Source organism: Piliocolobus tephrosceles, chromosome 5 (assembly GCF_002776525.5).
Source record: "Piliocolobus tephrosceles isolate RC106 chromosome 5, ASM277652v3, whole genome shotgun sequence".
NCBI lineage: Eukaryota > Metazoa > Chordata > Mammalia > Primates > Cercopithecidae > Piliocolobus > Piliocolobus tephrosceles.
Window position 1 is genome coordinate 108,534,810 of NC_045438.1, and position 22,343 is coordinate 108,557,152.

Sequence of the window (22,343 nt, forward strand, 5' to 3'; positions counted from 1 at the left end):
ATCCAGCAAGGCCTACAACCAAGCATTGAACTCAAAGTAAGAGAAAGTATTTTCTTAACCCTGAACTTAAATTGAATGAACTGAAGGAAATAGGACAGTTATCACCTAATGATAAGGTACTTCTCACCCTGGTTCCCCAAAATAACCACAGGCTATCTATCTAAAGCCTATTTATCCCACAGCAAAACATGCTAGATTTCCTATTAATTGTAAACATTATTAACAACCAACGAAAAACAATCTGACCTTTGGGGAAAGCATGCAGTACTACGAGAAAGATCAAAATAAACAAATAGAAAAATTAATTCAGACTATATCTAAAGAGACACCTATTCAGTTGACCCTTGAACCAAATGGGTTTGAACTGTGCAGTTCCACGTATATATCAATTTTCTTCTATCTCTGCCACCCGTGCGACAGCAAGACTAGCCACTAGCCCCTCTTCTTCTTCCTCCTCAACCTACTCAACATGAAGATGAGGGTGAAGACTTTTTTAATGATCCACTTCCACTTAATGAATACATATTCTCTTTTTGATGACTGTCTTAATATTTCTCTAGTGTACTTTACTGTAAGAATACGGTATATAATACACATAACATATAATATACAAAATATGTGTTAATCAGCTGCTTCTGCTATCAGTAAGGCTTCCAGTCAACATAGGCTATTAGTAGTTAAGTTTGGAGGAAGATAAAAGTTCTATGTGAATTTCTGAATGCAAAGAATGGAGGTTCTATGTTCCTAAATCCCACATTATTCAAAAGTCTACTGTATATCCCTGTGAGAATAGACTACTACCAAAAACATGGAATAAAGAGGATACATGAAAGATTTCTTAGAAACAGTAAAATATTTGTCAAAATGAAATATTCAAAGAGGTGGAAAATATGGCAATAAATATCTAGAAAGACATAAAGCAAAATGTTGGAAAGATGCAAGAAATAGGTAAAAAGCACCAGCCAACATCTGTCTTCCAGGAGTTTGCAGAGAAAACACAAGAAAAGTTCCCAGAGTTTAAGAGAACACGCTCCAAATTGAAAAGGCCCACCAAGTGCCCAGAAAAATAAATGAAAGGCTAATGCAGATATATCACTGCAATTTCAGAACATCAAAAGGTAAAGAGAAGATCCTAAAGCTGGGTTGGAGGAAAGGTAACCTAACAATGCAGCAAGCCTTATATAAGTATCAGGCAACAGAGCAGCAGTATTAAATGCTAGAAGGCTAAGAAACAACGAGATAAAATTTGAAGGAAAAGTGACATTCAACTTTGGATTCTATGTAAAAGCAAATGATTAGTCAAGTATGAGGGTATTAGAGGATATTAGAAAATTACCAAGGACTTCAACAAGGAAAGAGGGTATAGATAAAAGAAATAAAGAAGATGGAATACAGGAAACAATAGCTCTAATTAAGGAGAGCAGTAAAGCTCAGAGATAGAAGATATATAACATGCCTAAAAAATCACAAACCCAGACAGGGGGCTCTGGGCAACAGATCTCCAGGGAAAAAATGAATTCAATAGACAAATAGTAGGCTCAAAATCTTGGAAAAAGAAGTCTCTTGTAACAGCACAAAAATGCAAGTTTATACACACTATACACACACACATACAAACATACAGTTAGCAACTGTACTAGAATAAAAACTGTACTAGTTGTGGTCCAAGGTGTCTTGATTTTTTTAAGGGTTTCAGGAATAACAATGGAATAAATTTAAGTAACAGATGAAGAAACAAAAACTATCAGAGATACAGTAATGAAGATAAATTTTATTTCACATTTTAAGTTAAAAAGACAAAAAAATTAGTCAATGCAAAGTACAACTAAGATATATTCAGTTTTATATTATGTTAAGCTAAAGAAAGCAAAAATAAATGGAAGCAAATAGAATTAAAACAGAAAACCCACAGAATATGCAAAATAAAGATTTCAACTGGAAAGCTCTGGCCTTGGGCCAGAAATTCCCTACTCTGGATTTTCTGAATTTATAAAATGATATTTTAGTATTTACATTAAAAGATATATATGTTTTATCTCTGAGTTCAATTGTTATTTTTGTTATTAAGGATGGCTGCAGCAATGACTATGGAAAAATAATCTGAAAAGAACAGCACAGTCCATTAGAAATGTCTAAAGCAGGGCCGGGCACGGTGGTTCATGCCTGTAATCACAGAATGGCTTGAGCCCATGAGTTCAAGACCAGCCTGGGCAACATAGCAAAACCCCCACACTGCAATAAAAAGAAAAAGAAAAAGAAGAAATATCTATATAGAACAGCAGTCTATAACCCAGAAAAAGCATAAGAAAACGACAAGAAATAAACTGAACTAAGAGCAATTAAAGCTGCTTACATAAATGTAGTAGTTATCACTGTGCTTTTAAGCTATATTGCATATAATTTAAAGAAGCTATGAAATACATAAAGCCAACCAATAGAACTTAGGACTAAAGTGAACACAAAAAATAATTTGTATTTCTTTTTATAAAAAGAAGTAACAGTTTCATGGATAATTTAGGTTAGAAAAGACCTTAAAAGGTCACCTAAAGCCAGGCACAGTGGCACACGCCTGAAATCCCAGCACTTTGCGGAGCCAAGGTGGGCAGCTCACTTGAGCTCAGGAGTTCGAGAGCAGCCTGAGCAACGTGGTGAAACCCTGTCTCTACAAAAAATACAAAAACAGGCCGGGTGTGGTGGCTCACACCTGTAATCCCAGCACTTTGGGAAGCCGAAGCAGGTGGATCACCTGAGGTCAGGAGTTCAAGACCAGCCTGATCAACATGGAGAAACCCCATCTCTACTAAAAATACCAAATATTAGCCAGGCATGGTGGCGGGTATGGTGGTGGGCGCCTGTAACCCTAACTACTTAGGAGGCTGAGGCAGAAGAATTGCTTGAACCCACAAGGTGGAGGTTGCAGTGAGCTGAGATCATGCCATTGCACATGCCTAAGCAACAAGAGCGAAACTCTGTCTCAGAAAAAAAAAAAAAAAAAAAATTCAGCAGGGTGTGGTAGCACGCACCTGTAGTCCCAACAACTAGGCAGGCTGAGTTGAGAAGGTCACTTAAGCCTGGGAGGTTGAGGTTGCAGTGAGCTGAAATTGTACCACTGCACTCCAGCCTGGGCAACACAGTGAGACCCCGTCTCAAAAACAAAACAAAACAAAACAACAAAGAGATCACCTAATACAAATAACTATCTGATGCCTGAATCCCCAGTGAAACACCTCAGTCAAAGGGTCATAACCAGCGAAAGCAAAAATCCTATATGCCCAGCAAGGGAACCTATTATTCCATTTTGGAGAACCACAAGTTCCTCCTTTTAGCAACTTAAACTCTGCCTCCTTCTAACTGCCATCGAAGGGACCTAGGTCTTTCCCTTTCATTCATAAAGAAGTCAGATCTCTTGTCAATATGATAAACTGTCAAATATCTATGGCAGCTACCAGGTCATAATCTTTTGATCTTTCAGCATTTCCTCTTCTTCCCTAAGTTACAGCTCTAATTCTATAAAGTACTTACCTCTCTTTTATCTTTTGCTCCCTTCAAAACATACTCCACGTTCAACTGAACCCCTCTACGTAAAGCTCAAAATGATATTTAATCTTAATCATCAATCTTATAGAAATTTTTATTCTTAAAGGGTAAGCATGTGCTTACAAGGCCCATAGTTCATCTTGTTTAACATTTAATTAAAAGTACTTACTTTGTCTTAACCAATGTATTTCCATCTCATCTGCATGGCTACACATACTAAATTTGTATTTTTCATGTTAAACATGATTCTCTCTGTAAAAATAAATCTCCCATCAAAGAAAAGCCCAGGACCCAGTCTTCACTGCAGAATTCTACCAAACATTTAAAGAAATACCAATTCTCAAACTATTCCAGAAAATTGAAGAGGAGAGAATTCTTCTTCCTAACTCATTCTGTGTGGCTAACATTACCCTGATACTAAAACCAGACAAAAACACATCAAAAAAAGAAAATTAGAGGCCAATATCCCTGATTAATAGAAATGCAAAATGCCTAGCAAACTGAATCCAGCAGCACATTAAAAAGATCACTCACCATGATCAGGTAGCATTTATCCTACGAATGCAAGAATGGTTTAACATATGAAATCAATAAATATGATATATCACATCAACAGAATGAAGAACAAAAACAGTATGATCATCTCAATAGACACAGGAAAAGCAAGTGATAAAATTCAACATCCCTTCACAATAAAAACTCTCAACAAGTTAGGTATAGGAGAAACATATCTCAACACAATAAAGGCATGACAAACCACAGTCATCATCATACTAAGTTGAGGAAAGTTGAAAGTTTTTCCTCTAACATCTGAAAGAAGACAAGGATGCCCATTTCCATTCAACACAGTACTGGAAGTCCTAGCCCAAGCAATTAAGCAGAAAAACAAAATAAAAATAAAGGACATCCAAATTGGAAAGGAAGAAATCAAACTGTTTATCTGCACTGTTAGAACTTACAAACAAATTCATTAAACTTGCGGGATACAAAATAAACATACAAAAGTCAGCAGCATTTCTATATACCAAAATAAACTAGTGGGAAAAAAAAATCAAGAAAGCAATCCTACTCACCAAAAAATGTAAAACACATTGGTATAAATTTAACCAAGAGGTTAAAGATCTCTGCAAAGATGACTACAAAAAAAAACTAATAACAGAAATTAAAGAGAACACACACCAAAAAAACAGAAAGACATCCAATGTTCGTGGTTAGAAGAATTAATATTGTGAAAATGATCATATTACCTACCAAAAGCAGTGTATAGATTCAATACAATGCCTACCAAAATACATTCTTTACAGAAATGGAAAAAGACAATCCACAAAACCACACACACACACACACACAAAATACACAGAAGCACAAAAAAAAAACACTAAATAGCCGATGTAATCCTGAGCAAAAAAAAAACAAAGCTGGAGTTATCACACTACTGGACTTCAAAATATACTACAAAGCTATGATAACCAATACAGCATGGTACTGGCCTAAGAGCAGACATGCAGACCAATGGAACAGAATAAGAAACCCAGAAATGAATCCACATATTTATAACCAACTGATTTTCAACAAAGGCACCAAATCATTTAGGAAGGAATAATCTCTTCAATAAATGGTGCTGGGAAAACTGGATATCTATGTGCAGAAAAATGAAACTAACCCCCATCTCTCTCCATATACAAAAACCAACTCAAAATGGATTAAAGACTTAAATGTAAGATCCAAAACTAAGAAACTACTAGAAGAAAATGGTGGAAATGCTTTAGGACATTGGTCTGTGCAAAGATTTTATGGAGACCTCAAAAGCACAGGCAGTAAAAGCAGAAGCAGACAATTGGGATTAGATCAAACTAAAAAGCTCTGGACAGAAAAGGAAACAATAAACAGAGTGAAGAGAAACCTATAGAATGGGAGAAAATATTTGCAACTGACCCATCCAACAAGGGATTAATATCCAGAATACATAAGGAATTCAAACAACAACAACAAAAGCAATCCAATTTTTTAAATGGGCAAATAAGCTGAATAAACATCTTTCAAAATAGACATACAAATGACTAATAGGCATATGAAGACAATGCTCAACATTACTAATCATCTGGGAAATGCCAATCAAAATTACAATGAGATATCATCTCACCCCATTTAGAATGGCTATTATCAAAAAGATAAAAAATAATAAACACTGGCAAGAATGTGGAGAAAGGGGAACTCTTACACACTGTTGGAAGGAATGTAAATCAGTACTGTCATTATGGAAAACAGTATGGAAGTTCCTCAAAAAACTAAGAACTACCATATGATCTAGCAATCCCACCACTGGACATAAATAGCTAAAGGAAAAGAAATCAGTATCTTTGCACTCCCATGTTTATTGCAGCACTATTCACAATAGCCAAAATATGAAATTGACCTAAGTGTCTACCAACAGGTGGATGAATAAGAAAATGTGATATATACACACAACGGAATACTAACTATTAAAAAAGAACAAAATTCTGTCATTTATCGGAACACAGATGAGCTTGTAGGACATTAGGTGAAATAAGCCTGGCACAGAAATATAAATACTACGTGCTCTCAGTCATATATAGCAGCAAGAGTTGAGCTCAAAGAAGTAGACAGTACAACAGTGATTACTAGAGTTGGGGAAGGAGAAGGAGCAGGAGGACTAGTCAAAAGTTTGTTAACAGATACAAAATCACAACTAGGTAGGGCACAGTGGCACACACCTCTAATCCCAGCACTTTGGGAGGCCAAGGTGGGCAGATCACTTGAGGTCAGGAGTTCAAGACCAGCCTGGTCAACATGGTGCAACCATGTTGGTCTCTACCAAATTTTTGGTCTCTACCAAAAATATAAAAACTAGCTGGGCATGGTGGCAGGCCCCCGTAATCCCGGCTACTCAGGAAGCTGAGGCAAGAGAATCACTTGAACCTGGGAAGCGGAGGTTGCAGTGAGCCAAGATAGGCCACCCGCACTCCAGCCTGGATAACAGAGAAAAACTCCATCTCAAAAAGAAGGAAAAAAAAGAAAAATTTACAGCTAGATAGGAGGAATAAACTCTAGTAGTCTATTAACACTACAGGGTAACTATAATTAACAATTTATTGTGTATTTCCAAAGAGCTAGAAAGGCAGCTTTTGAATGTTCGTAACACAAAGAAATGACAAATACTTGAGGTGATAAATATGCAAATTAACCTAATTTGATCATTACACATTGTACACACGCATAAAAATATCACTGTACCCCACAAATATGTACAATTATGTGTCAAAAACAATTTTTTAAAACTCGATTCTCAAAAATAAGTTATTAGTGTAAAAGGTTCATTGAAGCACAGAAGCTTTAAAAAAAATCTACAAATACTAATAATAAACAAAAACAGTGAGAAGACTCCAGTGCAGATATAGAATGAACTTATATGTGTACCTGGATTCAGAGACGTAATTAGTATGCACAAATAACCCCACCAATCCCCAAGAAAGCACAAATAGGGACTAAAATAATAAATATCTGAAAACTGAATTTTACTAGACCAGAGAGCCACTATGTTTAGTTCAATGTCCTGTCTGACTGAAAATGCTATCCAAGAGAAACATGAAGCCATAAAACCCAAAACTTTTTAAACAAATCTCAAGTGACACACTGGTACACCAAACCTTTTTTTCCAGAACAAGTGCAATATAATTTTTCCAATATTACATAGATGAATTCTGTCTGGTGATAAAGGAGCCTCAAATCAGGTATGATTAAAAGTTTAAAATTCATATGACAAAAAAGGGACTAAATCACACTATTACTGATAGTTTTACTAATTGTAAAACTAGTCTTAACATATATTACAAGTATTACAACACTCTGCTTGAAAGGAAAGCAGTGCAAGCTAAAATTATATTAAACAACATTGACTGACGTCATATAATATCAATGTCATTTATGATAGGAAAGCAACACATGATGTAAGCAGGTGTTTTCCTTTAGTTGAAAAAACACTCAATTATTCAATATGAATCAACTCTTCCCAAACATTTGGGATACCTGTAAGAGTTCAACGACTTTTTAATTTGCTTAACCTCCAAAAACCACACTATAGTAGAGAATTTTTTTTTTAATTAAAAGAATGATGATTTTGCTAGCCATAATGCAGCCCTGACAAGACATCTTGGTTCCACTGAAGGATGCAGTAGCTACAAGTAGTAACCTACAGTAGCACATAAAAGTGTTATTTGAATGAAAGGCTGCTCTAAACCATGTTTCTATAGTATGTCTCTTTTGTTGGTCTTAAAACAAAGTTGAACTACATTGTAAAAACTAAAGACATCAACTTACAGTCATTGAACATTTATTTTCAATATACCATATTAAGAAATGGATTGTAAACACAAGATTGTTCCACACTTATGAATCACAGCTGTCAATGTAAAAAGGGAACACGTTCGTAAAATGAGAGATAAACATTTCTTCATAAAACTGATGCCAGTAAACACCATTTCAGTGATTTTGAATACACTCCTCAAGTGGTATATATAAACACTATATTCAGTATCTCAAACCTATTACTTGGGAAAATATTGTTTTGCTCACTCGCTAGAGGTTTAAAAAAGTGTATTAATGGGCACATCTAAAAACCATATGCGAACACTACAATTAGATGAAGTAATACTTGACACAGTCAAAAGCATTCAAAGAAGAATGCTGGCTGCTTTCTCTCAAAATGAAACAATTGGCACCCCAACTTTTGTGTATCCAACAGAGCACTAAATGTAATTTTCTACGTTTCTTATTTTTATAATTTTCTAAAACTATGATTTTTTTGAGACAGCTGAAATACAATCCAAATCACTATGTCAACAACAAAAACACTGGTCCGAAACCAACTTGGTTCACCATAACAGAAAAGATGATGTAGCAATTATTTTGGTAGCTAATTTTAGCACTAAGGTTACAAAACCGCCACGATCTATAGCTTTCATTGCTCTAAGGAATATAAATAGGATTATTTCCCTGCTTAGCTTCAATGAAAACAGCTAGTAAAAGCCGATAGTGCCAGGAACAACAATCTGGGCAAGAACTATGTTGTTTCTATTTAAAAACAGCTGAAGTTACTGAAAGTTACTGTCCACACAGGGTTTTCATCAATAATTACAGTAAGATTTCCCAGGCCAAGCACAGTGGCTCACGCCTGTAATCCCAGCACTCTGTGAGACATAGGCCAGAGGATGGCTTGAGGTCAGGAGTTAGAGACCACCCCGGGCAATATAACAAGACCCTGTCTCTACCAAAATAAATAAATAAATAAGATTTCTTCTTTGCAATTATCTCTTAAATCTAACAAAAAGTTAAAATTTTTTTCAAAAATGTTTTCCATTTTGCTTTCAGAAAATGTGTGGGCCTTTTACTGACCTAAATATCCCAAAGGGCAAAAGAACTTTGAAGAAATCAAGATAAATCCCCTGCTAGATGGCACAATGAAATTTAAACAATCTTAAACAGAAAAGCCTTATTAAGTTTCCCCCACATATTTCCTTACATATCTTTAAAACATACACACTAAACATATATCAATGCAAACATTCTGCTACAGAATCAAAGATAAATAATTGTAGTAAACAAATTTTAATATCAGAAAATTTAGGAAGTAATTTAAGTTCCTAAATTTAAAAGTTCATTTAAAAGATAACAGAACCATAAACAAATAATAAATCATAACTCAAAAAATTTCTATGTACTTACAAAGGTGCTCTAAGTCTTCTATTAGCAAAAGAGATGTATAATAAAACTGAAAAGATTTTTCACATTAATAAAAACTTTTCATATCAACAGAAATCAATTTTAAAAAAAGGACAGGAAGAATACAAGTATTACTATAGAGCTGGAATTTTATAAGTAAAACAGCCTAACAAGATGACACATGTGTCAGTTCCACATCCAATGTAACACCCTTGAAGGTAACTGGAGTTTCAGCAAGAACCATGTTAATATTAAATAAATGTTTTTCCTGAATTTGGACTAAACTAGGAAACAGTGACCATACAACCAAACACTGTCAAAGGTGCTTAACAATAAAGATAATTAGAGCTACTATACTGACACAAGCACCAAAGTAAAAAATTGAACAATGCATACATAAAACAAAATTTTAAAAGCTTTAAAACATTTAGAATACAAAAACAGAACAATGTAAACCTAAGTAATAACACAACACAATATAAATAATTCAGAGATACACTATTAGCAAGCAATTCAAAAGACCTCAGTTTTAAGGAGTTGTTAAAATGAAGCTTCCTAGTAGCCAGTGTTGAGGTCCTAAGGCGGAGTAACCTGACAAACTTTTGGGTGAACAGCAGACCACCTATTCCCAACTTTAAGTATTGCTATATTAAATTTAAAATGTACATAGAAAATGTTTTTAAAAATGAAAAATATGCTGAACAAACTGTACAGGAGAAAATATCTAGTCAATGAAAAACAAACCAACATCACATAAATCTGAGAACTATTTACTCTAGGGAATGGTGAGGGAAAACCTTACTGTTCCATGGGAAGCTGATTTTACCTTTACCTATAATTTTACTCACAGAATAGCTACTAATAATTGCCACAACGTTTCCAGTAATATTTTCTCTGCTTTATAAAAGAAAAACTGTTTTTTATACATTAACATGACAAAGTAATTTCTTATTAATAGTTTAGCCTTACAGAAAAGTACCATCTTCAGTCTTTCAGTTACTTCAACTATAGACCCTTTTCTGTCCAACAGAAATATAATGTAAGACACATACGTAATTTTAAATTTTCAAGTAGTCACTTTTTAAAAGGCAAAAAAAACAAAACACGTGACATAAATTTTAAACACAAATATCCAAAATATCACCTCAGCACATAAGCAACATTAAAAAATTGAAGAAAATTTTTTTAACTTTTTTTCATACTGAGTCTTCAAAATCTAATGTGCATTTTATAGCACATCTCAATTAAGACCAGACTCATTCCAAGTGACCAATAGTTACATGTGGCTAGTGTTTACTGTCCAGAGCAGCAGAGGTATAGAGTTCTTTCTCTGGTTTTAAGATACATGCAAAAAATACCAAAAGAGGTGAAATGGGAGCAAACAATGTAAATATTTCAGGGGCTGGGAGGTATGCTGAGAAAGGTCAATTCAGCCATCCCCCCTGACTCCAGCAGGCCTAAGGTGACCACATGTTTCAATTTGCCGGGCAATCCCTATTTACTCAAGAATCCCAATTTATACCTGTTGTCATGATGTAATTATTAAAGTACTCGCTGTAATTCTAAAAAGTGTCCCATACTGGATAATAAATTATATGGTCACCCTACCTATATCCGTAATATCCTTGAGGATAACTCCACACTCCTTGGAAGAAAATTTAGTTTAAATTCTAATTCTGATGCCTGGAAAAGAAGCTCTAAATTCAAAGGAAAGAACCCTAAATTTACTACTACCCTCCTCATTAAAAAAAAAAAAAAAAAAGAAAAAAAGAAAAAAAGAAAAAAGAAAAAGCTGCTGAAAATTTATTTTAAATTGCAGACTAAAAAAAAAAAAAAAGTAAGAATTACCTGTTGAACAAGGCATCTGGAAATTGGGATCATTGCTATCCAAAACAGGCAAACAGAACTGGTTACTTGCAGATCCTAGCATAGGATCCTTATCGCTGAGCATGTTCTTCAGCGAGTCCTCTAAGACATTTTGACTTGCACTAAAATCCTCACAGACTTCATTCTCCAGGTTGGATCCTAGAAATAGGGCATCATCTAAGTGTTCAGTAGGAATTAAATGATTAAATGTATCAACTATATCCATGAAGACTTCTGTGTGTCTTTCAGCCCTATAGAAAGACAAAAAAAATACCATAAGAAATAAAGCTATCAATTGAAAATCACCTAATACCAAATTATTTTAATAGTTTTGAGTCTAAGAACACACTTAAGGTATTTCTGAATTGTTGTTTAAAAAAAAATCCTCACTTGTTTTTAGAATATACATTTGGAAATGTAGAACGAATCTTTACTAATGTTTCTTCATCATGCATGTAGTATATCATTTTACCAGAAATTCTACTAAATGTTTACTCAGTTCATTATTTTTAGAAAAAAAATACGTATATAGTCCATTAACTTGACACAAACAAAAGAATTACAAGGCTTAAAGCATAAAAACAATTGTTTTTAACCACAACCTTTTCACAAATTAAGCATCAGACACTGCTTTTACAATAAGTCCACATAAAAGAGCTAAAATCAAATAGTTTAAATTTTTATCCCATACCTATTAAAACCATAAAGTGGCCTTGCTTTATTTACAAAGTATTAAAATTATTTGAAGAAAGGTAATACATATAGACAAAGGGCTTTCACTGTGGGGGTAGGGGCGGAAAATGAAAAAGAAACTATTAACCCAACAAATCAAAACTTAAAAAACTACACACGCACACAAAGATGTGCACAAATACACCTTTTTTCAAGGTCCCCTTTTAGGAGAAAAACAAGATAAATGACACAAAGACAATCTACATCATGTATTTAGATTTATTTTAGTTATGTGTGGTCTATGCAAGTATCAAGTTAGTCTCCCATTTGAACTGTACCCACATTGCTCAGCAAAAGTCATTTCAAAGCTCTACAGGAGCCTCAATTATGAAAAGTTAAACCAATTAAGTTGAACTGGTTTGAGAGAAAACTGAATCAACATATTTTAGGGGGTAGAAAGTCAACCAAAAAAAAACTAATATTAATTTAACCAAAAAATGCCACTGATTAACCTATAACATCTTGGGCTCCTTAATTCCAAGATTTTTGAGATTAGCTCTAAATCTAACAAAATTTCCTCAAACTAGTCTTGAATTCTCTCCCCCTACAAACCTGAGGGAAGAATTTCAGATACACGCTAACATTCACTGGTTATATATGTCATACTGTACTAAAAATTTTACCAACATTTATATAATTTAAGCCCCAATAATAAATAGGGTCTATTATCATCCTTGCACTATTTTTAAAAATGCACTTGAATAATTTAAATGTCTTCCCCAAAGTCACAAAACAGAGCCAAAATTCTAGCCTGGGTTTCAAGCTCCACAGCCCATACCCATTAGTAAGTGTTACCCTTTCACACTGAGCTAAGGACTGAGATGATCTGACTTATTAAAAGCTCTCTAAAAACAATTTTCCTGCCAGGTCCAGTGGCTCATGCCTGTATTCCTAGCACTTTGGGAGGTGGGCAGATCACTACAGCCCAGGAGTTGGAGACCAGCCTAGGCAACAAGGAGAAATCCCATCTCTACAAAAATTAGCCAGGTGTGGTGGTGCGTGGCTGTAGTCCCAGTTTCTTGGGCGGCTGAGTTGGGAGGATCATTTGAGTACAGGACGCGGAGGTTGCAGCAAAATCAAGCCACTGCACTCCAGCCCGGTAACGAAAGAGCCCGACTCTGTGTCAAAAAAAAAAAAAAATCCAAAAAAAAGATGAACTGCAAAAGGGAAGGTGGATACCTGAGAGATGACGGAAATGTCCTAAATCTTGATTGCGATAATAGTTTCAGAAATCTGTTCATTTTTAATGAATGCATTTATTATACCTCAATTTAAAAAAAAAAAGCAAAGAAATTTCCTGTCTCACAAAAGTTAATGCCCTTCTAAACAGAAGAGTATCAGTATCTCTTCTCATTTTTTTCCATTTATTTACATTGAAATGTTAATAAAGCACTGAAAGAAAATGCTAACTACAGACTTGCTGCTTATTTTACATGCATTTTCTCAACTAACAGAAAACTGTAGCTAGCAATGCTGAAGAAAACTCAGGACAAGTTCCTTTAAGAATTCCCTACCACATATGACCTCAGCGCCAAAGAAAGTCTCAATTATCATACATCACCAATACTTCCGCCTTATATGTTTTTAGGTTCCAAAAAAAATTTTAGTATGTTAAATTCTAGTAATTAAAAATAATTTATGAAAATATTTACTAAATGTTTACAAAATTAAGTAGAACTACCAATGAATTCATTTATCTGAATGTGCTGGAATCCAGTACTGCAAGCCAAAGACACCTCCACTTCAGAGAGTTGCATCCCAATTAGTAATCTTTTTTCTCAGATCAATCAAAAAGAAAAAAGGCAGTCTCAGCTCTAGAAACAAATGGCTAACTTTCCTTCAAAAAAATGGTATGCTGAATCTACTGAAAAAGTAAATGCACTTGTTACCACAGCAACATGAGGCTAGCAAATTCTGCAAACTTCTATGAGGTCTTCCTATTGTACCAACTATAAGCTGTGAGCTTCCAAGTGATGGAAACATTCAAAACATTGAGAAGTTATGGTCACAAAGCTCAAGATCACATCGCTATAATGAAGACCAGGCCATTACAACTAGTCATCAACAAGCAATTTTCTTTTTTGTTTTCAATAATACTGCTGTGAGTGAAACCATCCCAAAACTCTTTCACGGCTTCAGAGCCTGTAACGTATTTCTTGAAGATCAATTTTTTTTAAATAAAGCATATTGTAAAAAAAAAAGAGTCAAGCTTTCCAGTACTGTTTTTAAGTCAAAACCATTATGACTTATAAAGTATGTTTCCCCGGATTTAAACAGGCATTATCAGGAAAAAGGTTTCCACAGTCACAAGTGGAGATAGACTGAAGTTACATTTCTTTAACGATACTCTTTATTTATTCATCAAATGTTTACTAAGCAGCTACCATTGTCTACTACGTTTAGTAGGCTAATGAAAATGGGAATATTCTAAGAACATAGTAATAAAGCGTATCACATTTGTGAGTCCAAAGAAGAGAATTTCCACAGGACAAATCATAATCCTAGTGTTTCATGGAACACGTTTTAAGAAAAATTGTTATAAATGAGTGAGAATAATTTTTCTTACGTGGTTCCAACTGGCTCTGGAGGTAATTCCAAAGAGAAAATGCCAAAAATGAACAGTATGTAGCCATCCAAAAGAACTCCCTTGAAAGTAACATTTATTGGAGGTATAATTCATTTTTAAAAATCAGTTTCAGATATAAAGTGATCAGTCTCAAAAATAAAGTAACTCTAATGCTAAATAAGCAAACAAATTAGCCAAATGTAGAAATATTTACTCACTTGTAATGGATACACTAATCTACTAAACACAATGTGGTACCCTGGATTAGATCATGGAACAGAAAAGGGACAGTAGCAAAAAAAACTGGTAAAATCAGAATAAAGTCTGCAATTTAGTTAACAGTAATACACCAATAATATCTGTTCTGATAAAGGCTTTATGTCAGATGTTAATAATCAGGGAAACTAGATAAGGGTATACAGAAACACTACACACCCTTTGCAACTTTTCTATAAATATAAAATTATTACAAAATAAAGTCTTAAAAAAAACTAAGAATATTCTGGGATACCTAGTAATGTGGCTAACAAAGACAATCGGATCTAATTAAGGGGGGAAATTAGGAGCCAATTTGGTATTTTTGTTAATTAAACAAATTGTCTAATTTAAACAAATTTCTGTTTCTTACACTAAAACTCTACTTAAATGCTCCCCTATATTTGGCATTCTAAATTTAATAAAACATAATAAGTCTATATAGGGTGAATTTTAAATGGCTAATGATACATGTATATCCAATTATATCAGTATTGGTAATTTGGGAATATACATGTTAAAGTCAGAAATTGTTTCTGGGTAAACTCATGTTTACAGACAATAGAATATATGCAGCTAAGTATATAAGTGAATAATCTGTGTAATTCAAAATTATTCATTTACTCATACATGTATTAAGCATCTAATACAAAGCATTTTAAGTCTAGTGAAACGAACCTGTCAAAAAGTCGAAGAATTCACAATTCAAAACGACATAAACATATATAAACAAATACAACACATATAAACACCGCAACAAAATGCTAAGTGCCATATTGAAGGGCTGCAAATAATATCACAGACGAAGGTAAAACTCAGGAAGCTAACAAAGGCTAGGCAGGTGATATGTAAGCTGGATCCTAAAGATCCAGAGGATATTCCAGGCAAATGGAACACCATGTCTTAAATTACAAATGGCTGAGTTTGGTCCTAATGGACTATTTATAAAGACTCAGAATACAACTGAAAATAATTAGTACTAATTTGCCAAATAAAATTCAATCTGAGTCCAAAGATATTTCCTGTTTTAAAATATGTTTCATCTGTAATTCTCAGGGAATTACACTGAAGCCAGGTTTAGTTTATACTAACAAAACAGCCTAATTATTTTATAAGTGTTTCAAGTATTAATAGAACGTAAAAAGATGAGATTTAGAAAGTGTCAACAGCAAAAAAATTTCACTTTAGGCCAGGTGCCGTGGCTCACACCTGTAATCCCAGCACTCTGGGAGGATGAGGCGGGCAGATCACCTGAGGTTAGGAGTTCGAGACCAGCCTGACCAATATGGCGAAAACCTGTCTCTACTAAAGACAAAAAAGATTAGCTGAGCGTGGTGGAGGCTGAGGCAGGAGAATAGCTTGAACCTGAGAGGCAGAGGTTGCAGTGAGCCAAGATCGCACCACTGCACTCCAGATTGGACGACAAAAACAAAATTCCATCTTGAAAAAAAAAAATTACACTTTACGAAAACTCACTTTAAGAGCAAATTAAAATTCTCTATCCCAGCTTTTTAAAAACACCTTCAAAGTAAACCTATGAATTCTATTATTTCCTAAAACACACACACACACATACACGCCTAACAATAAATCACTAAGGCTATCAAAGGCCAAAGAGGTTATGTACTAAGATGAAGTTCACTCTCACATAGTCTACATTTGTGTCTGTGGGTGTGTGTGTAGGGGGGTGGTGTGAGGGGAGCACAAATATATCAGGAGACTAATATCTCTGACGAAAAGTTATACAGGGCAATAGTAATGGTGGTGGTGATGGGGGATTGGTTTATGAGAGTAAGTGAAGGCCTCACAGCGTAACACTTGAACCAAAATCTGAAGTGAAGTAGTTAACAATGCATAAATGCTGAAGAGCAATCCAGTCAAAGTCCTAGAAGTACAATGGTCTTAAAAAGCAGAGCACACTTGATGTCTTCAGCCCCTATACCATCATTTAAATTAAGCAATTTCATCAGGCGTGCTTACTAAAAACAAATTCCTAATAGGCAGTAGCAGAAGAACAAAACTACTACTAATAATGATAAAACAAAACTTCTTGTGCTCAAACTTCAAGACAGGCATTGTTCTACATGCTTTATATCTATAATTCTCAATCAGAGGTGAGTATACCCATGCAGAGAATATTTGCCATGTCTAGAGACATTTTTGGTCATCACAACTGGAAAGGGTGCTATTTGCATCTAGTAAACATACTATAATGCACTAGGACAGCCCCCCACACACATACAAAATTATCCAGCCAAAAATGTCAACAGTGCCAAGTTTAAGAAATTCTGCTCTACATTTATTAATTCATTTAATCCTCAAAACAACCTTATATTATTATCCTGATAATATAAAAAATGAAATAAAATGAAATTAGGATCAAAGAGATTAAATGATCTGCCATAGTAGGTGACGGAGCTAAAAGTCGTTTGTTTTTATTTGTTTAAGCTATCTCCTACAGGAAAAACAGAGCTAAAATCTGAACCCAGAAAATTTCATTTAAGAGTCAATGCGCTTATGACTACCCTATGTGTTTATAAGGTTAAATTCACTGGATGTTTACTGTGTGCAAGGCATTGTGCTAAACAAATTAAATGCATCATGCCATTTAATCCTCAGAACCAAACCATTACGCAGGTACTATCATTCCCAATTTACAAGAGAGGGGCTAAATAGCAAAGTTACACCCAATATTACCAAATAAATAAGTGACAGAGCCAGGACTCAAATCCACTCTGCTTTACACCAAAGTCAGTTCTTAACCACTATGGTATAACAACACTGAAGATGAATCATAGGTTATCCTTCGAGGACACAGTCAAAAATTAGTAAGTGGTTAGATCATGTGGTATGACACAATACTACAAAGTACCATTCTACAAAGCAATTCAACCTAGTCATCTACTCTACACCCCCACTTCAAATTCTGGTTCAGTTTCGTTAGAGTCTATTGGCAAGACATCATTAAAGAAAGCAAGGATCATAACTTCTTTTCTAAATGTATCTGGTAAAAAGAAGATATCAAGGTGTCTGCTGCACAAAGACAACTTAGACCAAAGCAGACCTAAGGCCCTAGGAAAGGATTAGAAGATGTTGAAACTGGCAAACACAGAATTACAGTAGCCAACAGTAACAAGAAAAGAGTTAACTTCAAAGTTTACAACTATATTGGCATTATATCATAACTGATATTATAAGCATTAGGAATTTGAATAAACCACCCAAGTAGTGGACCTAGCTCATCATCAAAACTATGGCCTAGGTAGTAACAGCCCAAGCTAATATGTACCTGGCACACACTGTACCCCAGGCCCTGTGTATCGTATGCATTATCTCATTAGTTCCTCACAGCGACCCTGTAAGGTATGTGCAATTATTAGTCCTTTCTCTTTAGAGCAAACTGAGACCCAGATAATTACATAATTTGCCCAAGGTCACATACCTAGTATTCCCACATTTGAACCCATTCAGTGTGATTCCTGAGCCTACACTTTACACTCTATAATGCACTCTACACATTAGATTTTATGCTTTTAATGTATCATTAATGAAATCTTAAAAAATGCTAGAAACAAAAGTGACTCATCCTTCTTCCAAAATAAAGCAGGAATATGCACTTAGCCACCCTCTACACACACACACACAAAAAAAGTTAGCCTCAATGCATATGAACATTAGAGGAAAAGCAATTTATCAGCTACAAACTTTTCCATTTATTTTCAGTCTAAAACTTTATGTTTTCATGTGCCCAGCTCACACAAATTACAAGTGAATTAAAATATTAAAGTTCAGCCTTTCTGTATAATCTACCATGCTCTTCAAAACTGTCTAATAAAGTTAGATTATGCCAACAGGTTAAAACTTCTGGACATATCTTAAAATTTTTACTCAACTATTTCTCTATATCCACTCTTCATTGTATAATAGTCATAAATTTTAAGATATCATTAAAAATGGTCTAAATTAAACACATTATGCAGGACAGTAATTGTCAAGTCCACACATAAAGCAATGCCTCATACAATGCCTTTTAAAACTCTTGATATTTTCCCCTTTAATTCTAATACACTGATTCACATCGGATGTCCATGAATCTTGTTTCCCAGCCTATATCTTCACTGAGAACAGTCTCAGGATCTCATGTATGTTTAATCCTATCAATACTCTCAATATCTTTCCGTGTGTAATCAAAGGGCAACAATTAAAGAATATTTTTTGACTGTGTTCTCAAAAATGCAACAGTATCATAAATGTCTAACAGTTTGCCAAGTAATTTTTATAGTTGAAAAAGTGTCTATCCTTCTGAAAAGATACTCCAGAATTCTGAGAGGGTGCTCCAAGAAGAAATAAGAGAAACATAGTCCAAGACATACTTTTCCAGAAAAGAAAAAAATTCAGCAGGCACTTGTCAGAAAGAATTCTTGAAATGCAGATGAATAAAAACTGTTAGAAATCAGCACCCCAAGAATCCTGAACTCCTTGACACTGTGTGGTGAAATAGTTATTGGTAATGCACAAACCTAAACGTTGACCAAAAAAATCTCATAATCTTATTAAAAAACAGAAAAGTTATCTCCAGAAAAAAATACGTAAAAAGGATTTTATGAGAAATTTAAATGGATCTTCAGAAAGCAAAATATATCTAAAAAGCAAACACCATCCCACCATGTTAAGGAAGACAAACATCATCTATTTTAGTAACTGAAACACAGAATTGTATGTATTATTTTAATTTACCAGTTTTTCCAAATAGGCCTCATACTATGAAAAAAATCTAAGCTCTTGATTTTGCAGTACTCTAAATTGTCACTTGCTGCCTCCCAACTTTTATAAGTAATACATTACATAAGTGAAAGTCAAAGACTGTCAACCTTTCCTAGTGGATTCCAATACTCAATAATATTTAAATTTTAATAACATGGTTTGAAATGATTAAAGACAAATTCCTTTTGATTTTTCTATCTTGAAATGTGCATGTGATCAAACCAATTTTTTACCTACATTTACATAGAACACTTCTCATAGGTGACTTTTCTGATTATGCAACATATAAGTATACCGTAAGATCAACATGATAAAGTTATCTGAGGTCTATCCCAACAAGAGAGAATACATAACTAATTCAGGTGTATGCAAAAGCAGTAAAATAAACTACATTTTTCTATTCTTCAATAAATGAACCTATAAAGAATGTAAATAAGTGGCAAACTTTGGTCCCATCACTGGCTCATTTTTATCATTTTGACAAATGAGCTATATGAAAAAGCTTAAAATCTAAAGTTGCAATCTTTTTAAATAAAAGTAGCCGATTTCAGGACTGATTGTGTGGCTCAATCACAACAATCATTACTCCTAAAAGTCTCTGCCACTAAACTCTGCTACTATGACCAGAAAATGAAGTATGTATTGTAAAATAATAATAACAGTGAGAATGACAATGATGATAATGAAGTAAAGAATCATTATGGTAATATATAACCAGCAAACAGATGAATGAAGAGAAAAATTAGGGGGAAAAGGTCTAAGTGATAAAGTTAAAAATTACTATTTAACAATAATCTTTAACAACACCTTTTGTGCTGTGGAAAGGGGCTATAAATTCAAAAACATAAGTATACTACAATAGAAAAGTTTCTGGTTCTTTGACTCAACATGTCGCTCTATCACAAACATACATCTTTTTCTACAAATATTTTCACAGTTCCAAACATTTCATTCAGGAATCAAAAAATGAATAATTGAGGCGTAGTTTTGTTAGCTCCTAAGCAATCATTTTGACAAAGGTAAGACAAGTTCCACCCCAAAATAGTAATTAAATACAACAATGTACTGTATAAGTACTCCCTTTGGAGTATACCGTACTGGTTTTTAAATTTAACTTAAGATAGTAAAGTTAGTATTTAGAGAAGGCTCAATAATTGTTATTTTTAAATTAAATACCTCTACATGTAATGCAGATTAGGACTAGAATATTAAAACAGTGTTGCCACTTAACATTAATCCATGAACATATTCTACGTGTGACTACTGGAAAGCACTAATAACCACCCCAATCTAAAGTCTCTAGGAATTGGCATTTAAAAGCCAAAAGACGGAAAAAGGTCACCTGACCCGGCAACACATCCTGAGGGAATGGAGGGACACAGGACTCTGCGCGGTATCAACATTCTCTCCCTTTCTACTCTCCGCACCGCCCCCGCCCCTCGTGTCAGGTGATCAGTTATTTAGCACCATTAACACGTACGTATCGACAAGTGGTTCACTAAATTACATGTATTATCGGAAGACAAGAGTCTAGGCTTCTCATTTCAAACTAAGCAAAAGGAGTCGACAGTTTGGGTCCCGGGCACAAAAGCGCGCGTTAACTGGTGGATAAATGGAACAGCAACTCTCATCTCCAAAAAGCAGCGGCAGGGAGCAGCCTAGCAGCCAGGGCCAGTCCCAGTTTACCGAAACCAAGGCCCAAAGCTCCATGCTGGGGCTCCCTCAGAGGGAAGAGGCCCTAAGCCGGATCCGGGGGCCTTCGAGCCGGGCCTTCCAGGCAGCGCCCGCCGTGCCTTGGGCCTGCGCGCCAGTGCCTCGGCGGCAGCGGGGCGCACTCGCGGCAGACGGCTGGGTACCAGTGGTCGGGAGAGAGGCCGCGGTCCCGACCCTCCGCCTGGCGACCGCGTCGCTGCGACTCCCTCCCCAGCCCGCGGTCCAAATGGTCCACAGGCGGCAAAGGCCCGGCCCAGGTAGGCCGAGAACGTTGCGCAAGAGGCCCGAGAGGCGATCTCTCGGCTGCGCGGGAGAAAAGCGCGGAGAGTCCGCCGCGGGAGGGGCGGAGAGGCCCGCCGAGGCGCTGTGCGTGTGGAAGGGGATGGGGGAGGGGAGGATTGCCCGTCTCCCTGGCCGCGGCCACAGCCGCAACTCACCCAGCTCCGCCAGACGAGCGCTACCACTGGCAGCAAGAGGAAGATGGTGGACGCTGCCGCCGCCGAAGAGGAGGAGGAGGGGGCCCGGTGGGTGCCGCGGAGAGGGGGTACGCGCAGGACGTCGGCGTCGCTGCCACAGCCTCTTTTCCTCCTGGGACAGAATAGCTGCTGCTGACGACACTATTCCTGGCTTCCGCGCCGCCCTCCTAATCCTCGTTGCAGCCGCCGCCGCCCTGAGCCCGAAGGTCGCTTGCCGCGTGGGGACTGTGCGACGGCGCGAGACCCCGCAGCCATCGGCGTGCGGCGGCGGCGCGGGAGCTGGAGAGGGGCCGCGTCACGTGACCCCACTGTTTACCGTTCCGGGGGCCGCGGCCTGCGTCGCTGCCGCGCCTGCGCGCTGTGGGGCCTCGAACGCCGCGCCTCCGTGGGGCCCCGGGCTGCTGCACTCCCCGGAGCTGCCGCACCCCTCCCTGTCTTCGGAGGACGCGGCACCGCCTGCGGGCTTCTAGCTCACACCTCCGGGCCGCCAGGAGGGGCGAATCAGAGGAGGGCTTTTTCTCGACCGTAATAAGCACTAAGGCTTCACAGTTAATACAGTATTCATGCTCAGCTCCCCAACCCCAGGTACTTTTTATTAATTGACTGTGAGTTCAAGAATGGTAGAGTAGGATAGAGTAGATGAGACCTCTGCCCAAATATTTGTGCTGGCTCGGCACAGCAGCCTTGCCATTAAC

The 22,343-nt window shown here is 36.3% G+C and overlaps 1 protein-coding gene across 4 annotated transcripts in view; it reads right to left on the reverse strand.

Moving 5' to 3' along the window:
• The window catches only part of PHF3 (PHD finger protein 3), a 79,459-nt gene extending 57,501 nt beyond the window's left edge, over positions 1-21,958 (reverse strand). Inside the window, exons 1-2 of one of the 4 annotated variants that reach the window (XM_023222939.1) lie at positions 21,610-21,958; positions 11,125-11,301 (exon numbers count right to left, since the gene is read on the reverse strand). In XM_023222939.1, the coding sequence (XP_023078707.1) occupies positions 11,125-11,227 (103 nt within the window). In that variant the 5' untranslated portion in view covers positions 11,228-11,301; positions 21,610-21,958. Of the gene's footprint in view, positions 1-11,124; positions 11,394-21,609 lie in introns of all 4 variants that reach the window. The other 3 variants (XM_023222938.1, XM_023222940.1, XM_031935625.1) reach the window with 3 other exon arrangements.
• Positions 21,959-22,343: the final 385 nt, after the last annotated feature.